Below are 17,410 nucleotides of genomic sequence, written 5' to 3' on the forward strand. Positions count from 1 at the left end.
TCGTCCCATGTCCTTAGAGAAAATCTGTCAGGATGACCCCTTTGGGGCCCCTTCTGGGCTGACCTCTGTGCCTTGAACTGAACTGGCCCAGCAGACTTCTAGCCCCCCGCCCCCCCAAGCCACTATTCGGGACCCTTTTTTCATGAAGGCGCTGTTCCTGAACTGAGAGCAAGGTGTTGTGCAGGTGCTTGCCTGCAGCCTGCCGCTGCTCAGAGATGCCCACGCATGTGGGCACCGGGGCCCCAGCAGCCAGGCTTTCTAGTCGAGCCTGGAACAGGTCACGCGCCACGATGACTCAGCGGCAGTGTTTCGAGGTTAGGGACAGTGCTGGACTGGCTTACCTGGCGCTGGTCTCGGCTGGCCTTCAGTGAGCGGGCCGGACGTTGCCTCCATTGCCTGTGGGGAGACCGGGGAGCAGCACCTCGCAGCAGCGAGCTCCTGGGGCGGGTGGAGGCCCGGCGCCGGTCACGCTCCACTCTCTTCCCCTGGCCTTGCCTTGCAGACATTACAAGAAGCGGTGCCAGGGCCGCATGCGGAAGCACGTGGGGGACTTGTGCCTGCAGGCGGGGATGCTGCACGACTCGCTGGTGCACTACCACATGTCCGTGGAGCTGCTCCGCTCCGTCAACGACTTCCTGTGGTTGGGAGGTGAGTGGCACTGGCGTCGGGACCAGAAAACACCGACAGAGGTTGGCTCTAGAGGGAAAGGGCGCGAAGCCCAAGCGGCAATATGAACAGAGACGGGTCCCTTGTCACAGTAGTCCAAGCCTGGGAACAGCCGGCATGTCCAGGCATTGGGTGAGTGACCGGGCGACCCCTGGTCCTTCCAGGCATGGACAGTTAACTAGTCAGCCACAAACCCAAACCCTGCTCTGATGCATGGAGACCCTCGTAGACTTTCCAAGGCTGTCCGTTTTTCTAGGAGCAGACAGCCTCATCTTTCTCCCCTGCGCTGCCTGGTGGGTTTGAACTGCCGGCCTTGTGGTCCGAAGCTCCATGTGTAACCCATAAGGCTCCCGGGGTTCCCGCCGCAGCTGCCAGAGCAATGAAGTCCTGCCGTGTGCCTCACCTGGAGGCACCCCGCCCCCCAAACAGCGTGCGGATTGAAGTTAGCTCGCTGCTAGCAGGCAGATGCCCCGTGCTATCAGGCACGAGTTGGTTGGTGGCTGCCCGAGAGGGCACTGAGTGGATGGTAGTGGGGGTGGTATCACTTGAGAAGGAGCCCTGGCAGCGTGGTGGGCTAACCACTGGGCTGCTGACCACCAAGGCACCTCCTGCTGCTCCTCGGGAAGGAGAAAGGTGAGGCTGCTCCGTCCGTGGAGAGTGGGAGCCACAGCTGTGGGCCTATCATACCAGTGGTTAAGGAGGTCCAGGCTCGGAAGCGCTGCCACAGGGGCCGTTCTGCCCTGTCCTGCTGGGTTGCTGTGGGCGGGCACCGCTGGATGGCAGTGAGAGGACTGAGTTTTTGGGAGGGGCGGTGGAGTGGCCGTGCAAGGTGAAGAATGCCAACCGGTCCAGTGGTCCGATGAAGACAATGACAAGGACTGCCTGCAGGGCAGCCTCTCTGGCAGCATCTGGTGGCACCTCTGTTCCCAGGGCTGGGAGGGGCCGAGCGTCTCCATCTGTGACCGCCCAGTGTCTGAGCAAGGACCGAGGGGGGGTTTCCCTAGTCCAGCACAAGGGGCACATGCCCACCCCGGTGCTGCAAGTCAGAATGAAATACTGAAGGAGGCTCGTCATCAGAGCGGTTTCCCTCCCTCCCTCCCTCCCTCCCTCCTCCCGTAAGTGCAAGCTCCCAGTGGACAAAGGAGGCCAGAGAAGAACCAGTGCCTTGGGCATAAGGTATTGAATTCGGACTGGTATCTCCTAAACTGTGAGCACACCCAGCTGTCCGCTTCTTCACGGTAGCAGGAGACAGCCAAGACAGGCGCCACACTCCTGTGTGTGGCCATGCCGGCGACATTCAGCTGTGATCTGTGTCTTGGGGGCAAAGTTGGGGGTTTCCAACAGTCCATCATTTCAAACCCTCTGATGGCCACCGGGCGGTGCTAATCATTCTTTTATTGCCTTGCCTGTTTCCTGCCCAGCTGCCCTGGAAGGGCTGTGTTCCGCCTCTGTCATCTCCCACTACCCTGGAGGGACCGGCGGGAAGACAGGGGGCCGGCGGTTGCAGGGTGGCCCCCTCCCTGCTGAGGCAGCCAACCGACATCGGCCAGGTAAGTCCCTCCTCCCTGTGGCTGGGAGGCCCAGAGAGCCAGCAGGAGAGGCCTGACCAGCCTAAAGGCAGTTTAAACGCGTGTCTGGTCAGCACATTGATGGGTCTCGTTGAATACCACTGACGGGCGAGCCCTGAGGGGTTGTCCTGGGATCCGTGCGGGCTGGGCTGAGGCTCTCTGGCGGCTTCTCCGTGTTTGAGGCACGCAGCCTCTGAAGGCACTCGGAGCAGCAGGTTCAGGGCTGGGGGCTGAGGACGCTCTCTTTTGTTGATCAGCAACCAAGAGTGAAAAAAGGAGCTGGCCCACCAGCACGCCTTGAATTCACACCCTCAGGCCCTCACAGATGGCGGGCCTTTGGTGGTCATGTGGTGCTGGCCACGAAGAGTAAGGATCACGTAGCCCGAGGCCACATGAAAACCACCTGGTGTTTCTAGGTCTGTGCGATTCTTAAAAACACCCAAAGCCAAACTCCCTGCCACCGAGTCGATGCCGGCACAGAGCCACCCTACGGGGCAGGTAGAACTGCCCAGGAAGCGTCCGAGTCTCTCCCGAGGAGCCGCTGCTGGTCCCTGCGTCAGTCTGGGCCAACGAGAGAAACAAGGCCCGGGACATTCATGTGAGTGTAGCAGAGAACTTTCTATCAAGGAGGATATTAAGAAAACATCCCGGCCCAGTGCACATCAAGTCCATTTAGCCCATATGTCCGGAACCAGCCCATAGATTCTTCAGTAGACTCACACAACACATATAATGATGTCGAATGCAGGAAGATCACAGGCCAGTGGGTGGAAAGTCTTGTGGATCCAGTGGTGGTGCTGGTGTGGGTCTCCATGTGGCTCCTCCAGCTCCAGGGCTCTGGTTCCCTCAGCATAGCTCCATGGGGTCTGTCAATAGGAATGTCTTGCAGGGAGAGTACCCTGTTTCCCCGAAAATAAGACAGTGTCTTATATTAATTTTTGCTCCCAAAGATGCACTAGGTCTTATTTTCAGGGGATGTCTTATTTTTCCATGAATGATATGGTACACGTTTATTGTTTATTGTTTTATTAAAAGAGACCTCACACTTTCTGTCTGCTGGGCTGCACTGTGGCCAACAGCGAGCACCTGCTGCTAAGGTCCAGAATCCAGAGTGACGGTAGCTTCGGGAGCCTTATTTTGGGGGGGATGCCTTATATTTCAGCGAGAAGCAAAACTGTAAGTAGGTCTTATTTTCGGGGAAACAGGGTATGTGCATCCGGCCTCCAATGAAGAAGACAGGAGTTCCCAGAATCCTCAGGAGAAGGCCACGCCCACACAGAGGCCTCATGGGCGCTGGCCTGATTGACAGGCCAGACTCCATCCCTTCCCTCAGGTGGACAGGAGATGACGTTGCTGCCACAGCCTCCAACTGCTGACCTTGAGGTTCGCAGCCCAACACACAACCACACAGCACCAGGGCTCCTTGTGATGTGATTCTTAGGCAAGCCCCTTAAAAGAAAAGACTGCTTACTGCAGTTACTGCCACAACGCCCCCATGACTCGTGGGACACACAGTGCCCACCTACACTTTCCGCCTTAGCGTTTAGGGGGAGAGGGAGTGTGCCATCCAGCTTTAGCATGAGCCAGCTGCCTGCTGCTGAGGACCTTTATAACCTGAGAGGGCACGGATCTGAGGGGTCGGGCCTCATCCCCCCACTCCCAGAACCTGCTGATGGTACTGAAGTCCGCCTCGCCTCATATGAAAGCAGCTTCCCATTGCCTCAAAAATGCCTTCCACTGGTCAAAATGCACGGTTTCAGCAACAAAAGAAAATTCAAAGTGGAAAATGATTTGACTGTGACGGGCTAAACTTACTTCCCCCCAAGTGATCCCTCTCCTGTCACCAGCAGTGACCACCACCTTGTGAGCCACGGAAGTAACTGCCCAGGCTGAGCACCCGCTCTGTTGGGTTGCCCACTGAGCCTCACCCTCCAGGGAGGAGCCAGTGACCTCAGGCCTCTGAGAGGAAACCGGGATGCCCCTCCTCCCCCTCCCCATCCTGCTGTGGCTCTGATGGGAGGTGCTTCAGCCCTGGGCCTGCTCCACAGGACCCCCACCCCCACCCCCGAGCGTGGGGTCAAGTGGGCATCCAGTGCCATGTCTTTCACGGTCCCCCCCATCAGTGAGCAATTGCTGAGTTCCCCTGGAAAAGGAAGTCTCTACAGCCTTCTGAGGGGAACACCTTGTGGAATGTAGGCAAAAAGAGGCTGAGGACGCTGGCAACCTCTGCCCTGGGCACGGCTGGGTCTTTTTCCTGGGAAGGCATCCCCGTGGCAAGGTCACCTGGGGGGAGAATGCTGGGTACAGTAGACAAACAAATCTATAGAAACTCATGTGTATAAGGCAGAGGATTATATACAAAAGCAGATGAATATTGAGAAAACATCCCAGCCCAGTCCAGATCAAGTCCACGAGTCCAATATTAGCCCATATGTCCGATACCAATCTATCAAGCCCTCTTCTGACTCACGAAACACATGCAACGGCGCCGAGTGCAGGAAGGTCACAGGCCAGTGGGTGGGAAGTCTTGTGGATCCAGTGGTGCTGTAAGCATCTCAGCGCTGGCAGGGGTCTCCACGCGGCTTCTCCAGCACCCAGAGCTGCATCAGGGTAGGTCCATGTGACTTCTCCTCAGGGGTGTCTCGCAGGGAGTCAGCCTTGTCAGTAGAGAGTCTCCAAGGGAGTGAGCAGAGAGTGTCTCTCCGGACTCCAAGGAGGGAAAATCAGATTTCCTAGAATTCTCAGGAGAAGGCCATGCCCACACAGAGGCCTCATTGGCTATGATCTGATCCGTAGACTAGACTCCACCCCTCCACTCTTAATCCTCTGAAGCCCTAAGCTGACACCAGATGACGTAACTACCACAGCTGCGCAGAGCAGACTTGGGGCAGAAGTAGGGGTCGCCGCGCCCCCCCCCCCCACCGTGGAAACTTTCTCAGGGTCAACTATGCTCAGGGACAAATGGGGTCTAGAGCCACGAGAGCAGGCTGGAGATTCAGAACAGAGCTCCCATCTTCCCTTGGCAGTGGGGACCGAGCCAAGCCAGCTTCCAAGGACACCCTCAGCTGATGGCAGCAGAGTGGACAAAACTGCCCGCCCTCACATCCCCTCCCCACCCCAAACGCCAGAAATACAGAGGCCCCTTGCCAGCCAGTGTGACCCCGAGCAAGCCGTTGACTCAGTTTCTTCCGTCCGTGTGAGGTGGCCTGGGGGTGCTATGACTGGGAGCCACACACCTGTCGGCGAGGTCTGGCGCAGCCCCAGCCCAGAGCCCCCACGGAGGAGGACGGCTGCTGTCATTACTGCGACGGAGCCATGACCGGGCCCCTAAGCTTGGAGGAGTGGGTTCCAGGGACCTCGGGTCCAGGTTCCACAGCTTCCAGCAGGATCCCTCAGAGCAAAGGAACACAGCTTCCCTTTAGAACTGAGGTGGGGCTCAGGGACACGTCCCTGGGGGTCAGTGAGAGGCTGAGCCAGATTCCCAAGGTCCCCCAGGGACCCCTGCCTGCCCGCATCCTCTTCCACAGCAAGGTCCCCCATCTACTACGCAGGCCGCTTAGGCTGTTGCAGCTTGGAATGTCCCTCCTGACCGTAGGTGGTGCTGTGGCACCTTATTTATTGAACACCAAGCCTTTACTCCCCCGTGTGCAAGAGCAGGAAGACTTAAGCAGTGTCTCTCCGACTTGGTTTCTTTACCTAAAGCTTCAGAGCCACACAGGACAGCGTTCTAGTTACAGCCCGGTTCCACCCTGCCTTTTCCTCAGCGGGACCATTCCAGACATGCCGCCCTGTGGATGCTGGGGCCATTGATTGGACTTTTCTCCCCATGAGAGGCGCCAGTTAGACACGGTCTCCCGCACCCCACCCCCTGCACACCTTACAGCCGTTGAGTATAGTGAATTCACCAAGTCCTGAACACACTGCACAGCCCAAACCCGCGCCTCTGCCTTCCCCCGTATCCCCCCTCCCCACTCCAAACATCAGATTCCCACCCACAGCCCCCCTCTGGCCCAGAGTGGAGATGCCCCACTGTTTCTAAGGCCCTCTCTCCTTGCAGAAGCGGACAGCCCCATCTTTCTCCCGTGGAGTGGCTGGTCGGTTCCACCCACCTGCCTTTTGGCTAGTGGCCCAACACAGGCTAGGGGCAGGCCTTCGAGTCGGGGTGGTGGTGGTGATGTGGTGTCGTGGAAGGAGTCGGGCGCTGGCAGCCCCCTTACCAGGCGTGGATGCGATGCCACCACTTGGCCATGAAACGAGGGTGAACTCACTCAGCTGAGCGCCAGGGATGAGAACACTGGCTTTGTTGTATTGCGATGTTGGAGAGAACGTGCCAGAAGCGTCTGGGACAGCGGTGGCCCCACGGACACCTCACGCCCGTCGCTGTTGCAGTGGGCATTGTCGAGTGCCATGGAAACGCTTCTGACCCACGGGAACCCCCCGGGACCGAGCAGAAAAGCCCCCAGGGGGTTCGTGGCTGCCACCTTTCAGGGAGCAGAGAGACCACTGCCAGGCCTGTCTCCCCAAACATCTCAGGAATGTTAGCGGTGATTTCATACGCTGCTGCCGCCACCATCTTCTGGCCCTTGGTGGCTCTTTTTAATTCAGTAATTAAGTTAGGAGAAAGCAGTTTTCCGAGAAGAATGACAATTAAGGAATGCATGACAAGTCCGAGGAGGGCGGGGCCTGAGTTCCCTAGCTGGCACTTTGCTGATGAGCACCTGTTGGCATAGCCCAGGGGTCCGACATGCAGACATTTCTTCTGCTGACGGTGGTCAGTAACAGGTTCAAAAATGCCACCCTTATTGCTATATGCCCCACCCCTCATAAGCTTTAGGGGTGCTTGACCAGCAGATATCTTCCCCTTGTGTACCCTGGAACCAGGCAGACTCATTAGTTGCTGCCCTGGGCCACAGCGGGGCTTCCCCTGGAGGGACCTACCCTGATCACAGGGGAGCAGGGCCTCCGGAGTGCTGGGGACCAGAGGTTTGGGGAAACACAGAGGAGGGTTTCAGCAGTCTGGCGGGGTGGGGGTGGGGCTTCCCAAGAGTCTGTAGATAGAGCCATGTGGAGAGTGAGACCACACGGAGATAGGGTGATCTGAATGGAGTCGGCTCGGCAGGGCACGTGTGGAGGCCCTCGTGTCCCGCACTGGACTCCATCCTCACAAGGACCCCCTGGGGAGGGCGCTTCTGAGCCCAGCTCTGGTTACCGGGTGCCACGGACTGGGTTCTGACTCACCGTGGTCCCATGAGATGGACTGGGCATGGCCCACGGGGCTCAGTTCTGGGTCACGCTCGGGGCAGCTGTGCATTGGACTTGACCCAGGACTGAGCAGGCCTGCTGGATGCCTCAGCCCCTGCGTTCACAGGAGACAGTCCACACCAGGGCAGGCGCATGGGGTGTTTGTAAATGCTACTTCCAGCCTGGGCCCTTTGTACTTCAAGGCCCAAAGTGAGCCCCCGGCACCCCTTTAACTCTCCGGCGGCCAGCCTCAGAAGCATGTTCTAGAGAAGGGGCCCAGCCCCCTGGTCCTTGGAGGGCGGTGCTGCAGGTGAGATGGTGGTGGTGGCTAGCACCAGGTCTGCCGTTGCAGGCTGCTTTGGGAGAAAGGCGAGGCTCTCTGCCCCGTGCAGGCTTACAGTCTTGGGAACCCTAAGAGGCAGTTCTCCCCGTCCTGTAGGGTCGCTCAGTTGGAACCGACTGGATGGCTGGGGGTTGGGTCTTACTGGACAGGCCCGTGTCCTGGCCCTGTCACCCTCTGTCCCCAGCCGTGTCAGCTGACTGTACACTGGGTGTAAGGGGTGGGAGCGGGAGTGGGGGTGGCGGGGGGCTGCCAGGGGCCCAGGAAGGAACCCTGAGGTCGTTCCTGCCCTGCTCCCTCTCTCTGGAAGCAGGTGGGACATGGCCACCTCCTTGGTCCCCATTGTCCTAGTTGGCAGAGGCTTCCAGCTTTGCTGGTCTCTCTGAGGGTCCCCCTTCCCCCAGGAGGTGTTCGCAGCACTGGGTCAGTGTCAGACGGTGTCCCTCGGAGCGTGGGGAGAGTGTATTTGATCCTCTCTTGTAACCTTCAGCCTCATCCCCTCACCGGATTCACTCACCAGGAAACCGCAGAGAGCCCCATGGTCCCTCACCCCTGCCCTCAGGAGGCCGTCTGAGGGTCAGACGGACAGACAGACAGGCAGCCCTTCAGGCAGCGCTGACCCGGGAATGAGCTCAGTGAGAGAAAAGGGCTGTGGACCTGCCATTCGACAGCAAGGTCCTTTTGGGTAAAGGTGCACGGGTCCATGCGGATGCTGCCTGGTTTGGCCTGGGGTGGCCGGACCCCCGGGGCCTGCAGTGGGGAGGACACCCTACTGAGAAGCAGGCAAGTGCCCAAACCAGACAGAGAAGGAGATGGAGAATTCCGAGAAGTGGCCGGACGTGGGAGGCTCTCCCAGCTTCATTGTCCCCCGAAGCTGCAGTCCAAGTGCGAGGCATCAAAAGGTCCTGGGCCACTTCTCGTGTAAGAGGCGAGGCCAAATCGGACCCATTCAGGTTTCTAACGAGCACAGAGCTATCTGGGTCCGGAAACCATTGTGCTTGGCACGGAGTTAGCCCCCAGCGGAACTCAAACCAATCAGACCCACCACTATCGACTCCATTCTGACTGGCAGGGGCCCCTCGGGACAGAGCAGAGCTGTCCCTGGAGTTCCCGAGACGGGGACTCTGCACGGGGCAGGCACCTTCCTCGTTCTCTCAGGGCGCCTGGTCGGTTTGAACCACTGACCTCGCCCCACACCCAGCCCTCTCCGCCACCCGGGCTCCATCTTCAACGGAGAGCACCTGTTCTGGTCGTGGTCAAATGTGCCTTCTCGGGTGCCGTCGAGTCCCAGTCCGCATTGGGAAATGAGAGTGTACGTGAGCCAGCTCTCCCGAGGGCTGCCACCGCGGCTCTGTTCTCTACAGAACCCTCGTGCCAATGGAGAATTGGGATGAAGAACGAGTGGGCCCCCCGAGACTCTGTGAAGCCCCCGTCTTCCTGGAAGAGAGGGCTTGTGTGACTGGGGCTCCAGACGTGAACCTAACCAGCATGTTTCCAAATGCAAAGGGCCAATGATACACCGGTGCCTCTTGGGGTGAGTGGGGGTGAGAGTAAGTGGGGACTTACTCTCCACAGAGGAGTCTAATTGGATCTCACTGATACTTGGAGTAGCTTAAGTGGGTGGCCAAGGCTTTGTAAAGCTTCCTGTGAAGAATGAAGCTAACAGCTTTGTGTTTTACACAACCATAGGGCCACTCTAAGGAACCCTGGTGGCTTAGTGGATGCGCGTTGGCCTGCGAACCACAGGGGCAGCAGTTCGGAACTGCAGCTCCTAGGGAGAAAGACAAGGCTGTTCAGTCCCGTACAGAGTCAGTCTCAGAAACACGCAGGGGCAGTTCTGCCCTGTCCTATGGGGTCACACTGTGTCGGGATCGACTCGATGGCAGTGAGTTTGGTTTGGTTTGAGGGTCACGGTCAGCCGGAACCAACTCAAGGGCACACAGGAACAGCGTGTCCGAGACTACCTTGTGGAAGACAGAGATGCTTAGTTAGCGGGGCCACAACGCACTTCAGAGTGCGCATGTGAGTGAGAGAGAGAGAGAGAGAGGTGGAGGAACTGATGGATTGATTTTAGGGAACATGCTCAGTGCAGGCTCCTGACACTTTCCCTCGATTCAGAGTGCTGCTGGTGCATGCATAGTGACATGGATAAGTTGGCATCCCTTGTTTGGTGGCAGCGAGAGCCTCCTGCTTGGTCAGGAAGAGCCAGGAGGCCACACCCGGAAGGCGGGCAGGGAAGGAGGGAAGGCGGCCTGGGACCCGCAGTCCCCACTGCTCTCTAGTTTCCTTCTCAAGCAAAAGAGGCCCTTGGTGTGACACGCCGCCGCCATCAGGGCCGGTTTCTGACTGGAGGGCAGCTCCCCAGACCTCCCAAGGTGGCTGGAAATGCGGCGTAGAGGGATCTAAACGCAAGCTGTCTTGTTTTCCGAATAAAAGACCATCCTCTGTTCTTTCTTCCAGGGGCACAGGAAGTCCTCATTGACCCAGGTACCCTGCCTCCTCACTTGGTCTGCTTCTCCTGTGGTGGCTGTGTGTGTTTCGAAATTCATTTTATTTTTAAATTTACCTGCTTTTGTGAATGGCTGGGGGATCAACATGCCTGGACTGTGATCCTGGAACCTTCTGATTTAAGAGACTTTAAATCAGAATCATCACCTACCCCATTTTCTCCAGGCCTCTTCGGGGTACCCCACAGCTTTGTTCGTCAGCCCGAGAGGAACGGACATGCTTCCGCTCGCATGGGGAACGGAATGATTCCAGACTGTGGCTCTAATCTGAACACATCCAGCATGCATGTTCTGTTCATGTTGAATTCATTCACAGTAACTACGTGGCTCTAATTCTCCGGTTCCCTCCCTCCTTCCCTCCCTCCCCAAAACATGAACTTAGATCCTGTTTGGCATTGTGGTGTGTGTGTGTGTGTGTGTGTGTGTGTGCGCTTAACAGGGAAAAAAGCATTTTGTGTTTGTCACTGAGGTGGGTCTCCTGTTCTCCGCTTCACCTCGGCCACTAACACAGTAAAGCTTCCATTGATCAGGGTGCTGCCCTGGTGGTTGGGGTGGTGGCGCCAACAGCAGGATTGGCAGTTCAAATCCACTAGCCGCTCCCAGGGAGTGGCATGAGGCAGTCTTCTCTGGTAAAGATTTACAGCCTCAGGAACCCCAAGGAGCAGTCCAAGCAGTCCCTTTGGGGTCGCTCTGAGACGGCATCGACTCCACAGCAGTGGGTTGCGTGGGTGGGTGGGTGGGGAGGTGGGCTTTCCTCCTACTCAGCACCCTTGTTTTCTGGGTGAGTCACCCACTGTGACAAATGCCATCAAACATGCCAACTGGCTGCATGTGAAGACCTGACGGTGCCCCCGTGGTGCCTCTCAGGGCTTGGTCGCCAGCACACCCCTAGTGGGGCAGCACCCTGTGGACCTGGGCTCTGAGAGGCCTGGCTTCGGACTGGCCACTTTTGGGGTTAGCCTTGGCCCCTACGTTCAGGCCCCTGGTCCTTTTCATGTTGACATCTGTGTAGGGCGCCCGGTGACCGCCCACTCTCATTTCCTTCCGATGGATGGACGTCCAGCTCTCCAGCCCCCAAATCTGTTCTCTCTCCTGCTGAACTGCTTGGGTGACTTGTCAGTCACCAGCTGACCCATGCCTGGGGGGGCGGGGGGGGCATTTGTTCAAAACATTGTGGCTTTCTTGATTCTTGGGATTTCTGTCCCCCCCTCCCCCCGGGGCTTGGTCTCTGCACTTACCCTGCGGAGGCCCCTGTAGGCATGCTTCAGGTGCAGGCAGAGCGAGGCTCCAGTGCTTTCCCGAACCCCCTACCCTCCAGTGATGGTTGCCACCAAAGACCCACGCGCTGTCCTTGACGCCTCTTCTGAGTCCTGCCCCAGAATCCTCAGAGGCAGTGGTCTCATCTTGTGAGGTGGGGGTGGGCAGCCCAGTGTCGACCTCGCACGGCGCTCCCTGAGAACGGGCTCCCTACCTTTCTGACTTTCCTCGGGAGTGGTGGAGCGCCTGTGGAGTTCAGGATGGGCTTGGGTCCCCATCCGCACTCATGCCGTTTCGACAATGGTGTCTGTTGTAGGCCCGCCCAGAATTGTCTCCCACATCCACTTAAAAGGCCTGGATCTTGCAACAACGTCTCCAGGGATTGCAAGCCCTGGGCTCCTTAGTTCCGGTAGGTCCGGTAGGTGCCGTGATTGACGGATCCGTGTGAAGGAGACCTGGCGGGGACCTGGCGTGGTGTTGACACTGCGTCTTCATGAACATACACAAGTACTGAAGCTTGGAAGCAGTCAGTGGCCGTGAGGAAACTCACGCACTGGGCCCGTGTGCGCGACACAGGCATGCACTGTGTGGCTCTTGTTTCTGTTCTCTGAAGGGGCTTCGGCTCTCCCACGCCGCTCCAACCTGAGGATTCCGTCTTAAAACCGCCCCTGTGCGCAGCTCAGTTGGGACTGAGTTGGGGCCGTTTCAGGCACGGAGACCCACCAGCCCCTAGGGGAGGACCCCTCCCCACTGTAGAGAGCAGAGGGAGCGCTGGTCTCTCGGCCTCTTCGCTGTGTGCTGGGAACTGGCTTTCAGACGCAGCCCCCCTCTTCATTCTTGGGGTTTCAGTGCTCACTTAGAATCCCCGAGAGGGAATTTGCCTTGTTTAAAGGTTCCTTACGTTTGTTTCCCTGGAGATCTGGTGTGTTTGCGCTTTCACGGTTTTACTTTATGAAAACCTGAAGTGTGCTTGTCGCCGACGGCTCGCTTTGCCCGGTAGATGATGTGTTCCCCACTTTACAATGACTTGAGTTCTGTTTCCCCAAGGAGTGAGTGTGCATGCATGCTGTAAAAATGGAACCCGCTGCCACCGAGTGCATTCTGACTCACAGCGAGCTGATGCTATAGGGTTTCCGAGGCAGGAAATCTTCAGGGACAGCGGACAGCCTCGTCTTCCTCCCCGGGAGCAGCTGCTGGGTTTGAACCACCTACCTGGTGGTCAGCAGCCCAACCCTGACCCGACAGTGCCACCAGGGCTCTGCTGACCGGGCTGAGGGCTCCTCTGTCCTCCCTTTATTCTGTATCGAAGTCCTGCTCGCGGTGAAGACTGTAGGAGGTAAAGAGAAAGTAAGCAACTCTAAAAGGGCCCTGGCTCCCCATGGAGGGTGAGCTTGCAGGCAGGGGTGAACCTGGGCGTGGGAGGCCCCAGCTTTGTCCCTCTTCACGCTGTTTTTGCGTTTCTTGGCCTGGTGAGTTGCCGTATAGGTCTTTGGACAAGCCTGTCTCTTTCCACAAAGAATCCGCCTGGGGTTCTGGTTGGGATTGCGCTGCCTCTGTCGATAGGTTGGGGGAGGATTGACTTTTTATGAGTCTGCTTGCTCTCCAAGCTCCTCACCTCACCACCACCTTGTTCCTTGACACTTGGTGTGTGTGTGTGTGTGTGTGTGTGTGTGTGTGTGTGTGTTCCCTCCCAACAGTTCCACTTGGAGATATTTCACACACAGACGATTCAGTCGTTCAGTCACATCAAGAAGAGTTGCACAATCACCACCACAATATTTTAGAAGATTTTCTTCATTCTCGTACACATAGCTATTAGCTCCCCATTTCCCCCTACCCTCCCCCTGCCGTACCCCCCAGGAACCATTAATCCAGTTACTCTCTCTGTCGATTTACCTACCCTGGGTTTCAGCTACAGAAAAAAACATGTTTAAAAGACCAAACAAACCCCAAATTAGCAAGAATAACAAAGTAAAACAGATGTAAACCTCAATAGAAAAGAAAGCAGAAAATATTAAACACCAGAATAAGTTTAAGTGGATCATAAAGGAGATCAGATGGCAGGGTGCTAAATGTCCAGCTAGCTGCATCTGCAGCAGTCCACTGTCCAGTGCGTTCTGCAGGGGAGCCAGGCTGTTCACACCCCGGTCCATGCTCGGAGGGGTCACCAGGGCCTTCATCCTGTGGACACCCTTGAGACCTTCCCATGACCCTGGCTCTTCCTCTTGGTGGATGACGGGGCAGTTGCTGGGTTCACACCTGAGAGGCGGTGTGATTTGTGTCCAGTCTCTGTTCCAGACTTCTTCTAACCTTGCCCGTTCCCTCTCGTTCCCTGGCTTTTGCTTCCCCGGCCTGCAGACCAGAGGCCGTGGGCTGGACACCCAGTGTTTTCTGCAGCTGCAGAGTAAGGGACTGCTTCTCTGACCATCTTAGGAAATCAAAGGACGCCTTCCTCTGGTCAGCGTCCTGTGTGGACGGGTTTCCACTCTTCAAATGGAGTTTTCTCCGAAGCTCTTGCCTTGGAGACTTGGGTGGGTTGGAACGAGGTGTTCTGTTCATTGACAGTGGCTGGCCAGAGACAAGAAGCGTTGGCCGTGATGAAGAGGCAAGTCACTACGATCCTTCTGCGAAGTCTAGAAAACGCTCCCACCCACCTCCTCTGCTGGGGTGCCGTGTGGCCCCTCTCTAACTGAGGTGCTGAAAAACCTGGGGGGCTGCACGCGGACTCTGCCCAGGTCTTCTCTTAGTCACCTAGTGCCGCCCTCTCGGAAACACACAGGGGGTGGCTTTCAGAAACAAACTGATGTTCTCACCACGTACAGACTCGGAGTCGGCCAGCTCGGAGGGAGGTCCAGGTCTCCCCCAACACCTGCGGGTCCAGCATTCCAGAGCTCTCAGTTCCCAGTGCCTTGCCACGCATCTCCCTCGGGCTCTCGGGAGTGCTCAGTGTGGAGACCCTGGGTTCACGGGGGTGCGTGGATCCCAGGCCTGTCTTTTTGGTGGTGCTGAGGCTCCTCCGGGCCCCGCGTGGCCGTCTCATTCCTTTCTCATCTCTGTGGAGATGGACTCATGGGGCCACCCCATCCTGTGGACTGCATTCTGTCTCTTTAGCTTATGTGCTTCGACACCTGGCTCCTTACATCGGCAGGGTTAAGATGTGGCTAAAACACATAGGGCGATTATGTCAGATCACAGAACAGGACGATACTTATATAATACTGAGAATCATGGCTGATCCAAGTTGACACAGTTAAGGTGATAAAAACGGAAACCTTTTTACTGTGACCCTAGTGAGAGTGTACACAATTTTACACCCCACAGCGGATACACATCCTGATTCAGCTCATCCATCCCAACCTGCTCGGCGCGCCCTGGCCTATCCCACTTTCTCTCCCTGGTCCCTGTTCCCATTCCTCTGAACTTTGTCCTGGGGCAAATGCTGCCCTTTGGATCCTAAACGGTTGGTCCTGTGAACACGTGTCATTTGGGGAAATGATTCAATCCGTTCATTCTTTGGAATGACTCCGTTCATGATGGCCAGTGGCTGACGGTCATGGAATGCCTTTCCCGTTCCTTCCTGGAAGCAGTTCAACAGGGAGGGGAGCTCATTTGGGTTCATTAGCATTTCGTGTAACGCTTTAGTGCTGAGAACCGTGGTAGGCCCTGACTGCTCTGAGAAGTGTTTAGAGTACAGTAGGACACGTTCAGTGCTTGCCTTGTTTGGACCCCTCCCCCCTCATACACAAACGAAGCACCCTGGACCTAGCGGGCTTCCTTCCGCTTGGCTTGCAGGTGCCCTCACCACCAATGGCATCAACGCTGACACCAGCGCCGAGATCGGCCGGGCCAAGAACTGCCTCAGCCCCGAGGACATCATCGACAAGTACAAAGAGGCCATCTCCTACTACAGCAAGGTGACTGCATGCTTTGGCCCCGTGCGAGTTTGCCGAGAAGCCCCCGTCTGATGCTGCGGCAAGGCCTAGTTACCGTCGGCCCCTGTCTGCAAGTGTGTCTCACACCACCTCCTCCCCAGGCTTCCTGCAGCGTCCCTCCTTCTGTCTCAACCCTTTGGGCCCCTGAGAGTGCGGATCTTGACGGGAACAGAAAGCCTCCCTTTCCCTTCCCCCGCAGAGCGACTACTGGCCTTGAACTGTTGACCTTGGGCCTGGCCGCCCAACTCATCACCCACGACTCCTGATTTCTACCCTTTACATTCTAACCCAGCAGTAGCTGTGGGCGTTGGGAGTGGGGCTGGAGGAGTGCTGGTGATCCACAAAGCCTTTTCTGTCCAATCGTCCTCCCTGTCCTTCTACTTAAGACACGGGGTGGGGTGGGGGTCTGGGTAGCAGGAGGAGACAGCCCTGAGCTAGGAGATCGTGGACACGCTGGACCAGGACAGCGTAGCAGCCAGTGACGGAGCTCAGGCACAGGGAGGGTGGCAAGGGCGGCGCAGGGATATGGCTCACACGGTTCTCCCGTTGTCACCTGCTGGCTGAGAGTCGCAGCTGACTTGGGCACCCAGCCACAACAGCAATGCGTTTTCCGAGCACTGGACTGATCCACAGAGACTTGGGGAGAGCAAAGGACCCACTGATCATTATTTTAAATTTGGCCAAATGCCACGTTATGGTGATTGTCTGCTTTCAATGAACGGCAACCAGGGCTTGGAACTCGGCGTGGCTGACACAGTGACCCTAGGACAGACCTGGGTTTGTAAAATGCAGGTGACCCAGCACCTTAACCGGTAAAACTCACAGGTGGCAGTCCTGCTAGAAGCCTCACCTCCCTCCTGGAAAACAGGCAGCGTGCGGCTTGGCCATCAGAGTCAGAAATAACATTGCCTTGTTTAAAAATCAGGGCTGTGCATAGTCCTGGCAATAACCCAGTCTCCCGCGTCAGGCTCCTCAGAGCCCCCATTCCAGGGCCTGGACCTGGAGCTCTCCCTTGCCGGCCCGGCCCGGCTCTGGCTCCAGAACACTCATAGTGAAACAGAAATCCACTCTCTGCGCTCCCCGTGTGGGCGGCCGAACACCACCAGGCCCTGATACAGACACTCTCACTTGAGCAGCCCTGGGCTCTGTCGGGTCAGGCATCCAACAGAAGCTGGCCTCCCTGGTGCGGTGGCCAGGGGCCTGCAGTTGTCCCAGATGCCAGGACAGGCACAGCCTCACTGTCCTTTTCTGCCTGCCCGCCCGCAGTATAAGAACGCCGGCGTGATTGAGCTGGAGGCCTGCGTCAAGGCGGTTCGCGTCCTCGCCATTCAGAAGCGGAGCATGGAAGCGTCGGAATTCCTGCAGAATGCGGTGTACATCAACCTCCGGCAGGTGAGTGTGCAAGGGGACCTCACGTGGATGCGGACGTTATCCGTGTCCCAGCTTCCTTGATGGGACCTTCCTCTCAAACCCCTCGGCCATCTCTCCAGGTCATCTTTCCGATGGGTGTCCTTGCCTCACACCAGCTTTGCCACTTTGAAGGGGCTCCGTCCCTCCCACCCTCCTTCTGCCATTTGTCAAGTGACCACCATTTGTCAGTGCACACCTCTGCCCTCTGTGGCAACAAAACGTGGGGTTTGTGAAGACACCCGGTGTAGCTCCTTTGGCACAGCAGGTACTCAGCACAGAGTGTCTTGAACCTGAACCTGGAGATGTTTTTTCTCTCACTCTCTTTTAGCTTTCCTTTCTTTTTAAAGAAAAGTAGAACCTTAAGCCAAAATAGTCTGTCCAGTTTTCTGGGCAGCCGAGAGCAGTCGAGCTTGGCCGGCGCTTTAAGCACGGTTTCTCTCCTAGCGGCTGGTGGGCTCGGATTGCTGACCTTGAGGTAGCAGCCCAACA

At 57.2% G+C, this 17,410-nt stretch overlaps 1 protein-coding gene across 1 annotated transcript in view; it reads left to right on the plus strand.

The window, feature by feature from the left end:
* Window positions 1-17,410, plus strand: part of TRAPPC9 (trafficking protein particle complex subunit 9) — a 313,018-nt gene that overhangs the window by 8,180 nt on the left and 287,428 nt on the right. The window contains exons 3-7 of the mRNA XM_045286911.1: window positions 503-648; window positions 2,088-2,216; window positions 10,276-10,302; window positions 15,372-15,493; window positions 16,778-16,903. Coding sequence (XP_045142846.1) covers window positions 503-648; window positions 2,088-2,216; window positions 10,276-10,302; window positions 15,372-15,493; window positions 16,778-16,903 — 550 coding nt within the window. The remainder of the gene's footprint in view (window positions 1-502; window positions 649-2,087; window positions 2,217-10,275; window positions 10,303-15,371; window positions 15,494-16,777; window positions 16,904-17,410) is intronic.

This window comes from Echinops telfairi, unplaced genomic scaffold (assembly GCF_000313985.2).
Source record: "Echinops telfairi isolate 266 unplaced genomic scaffold, ASM31398v2 ScPeMD7_1;HRSCAF=3_0, whole genome shotgun sequence".
Classification (NCBI taxonomy): domain Eukaryota; kingdom Metazoa; phylum Chordata; class Mammalia; order Afrosoricida; family Tenrecidae; genus Echinops; species Echinops telfairi.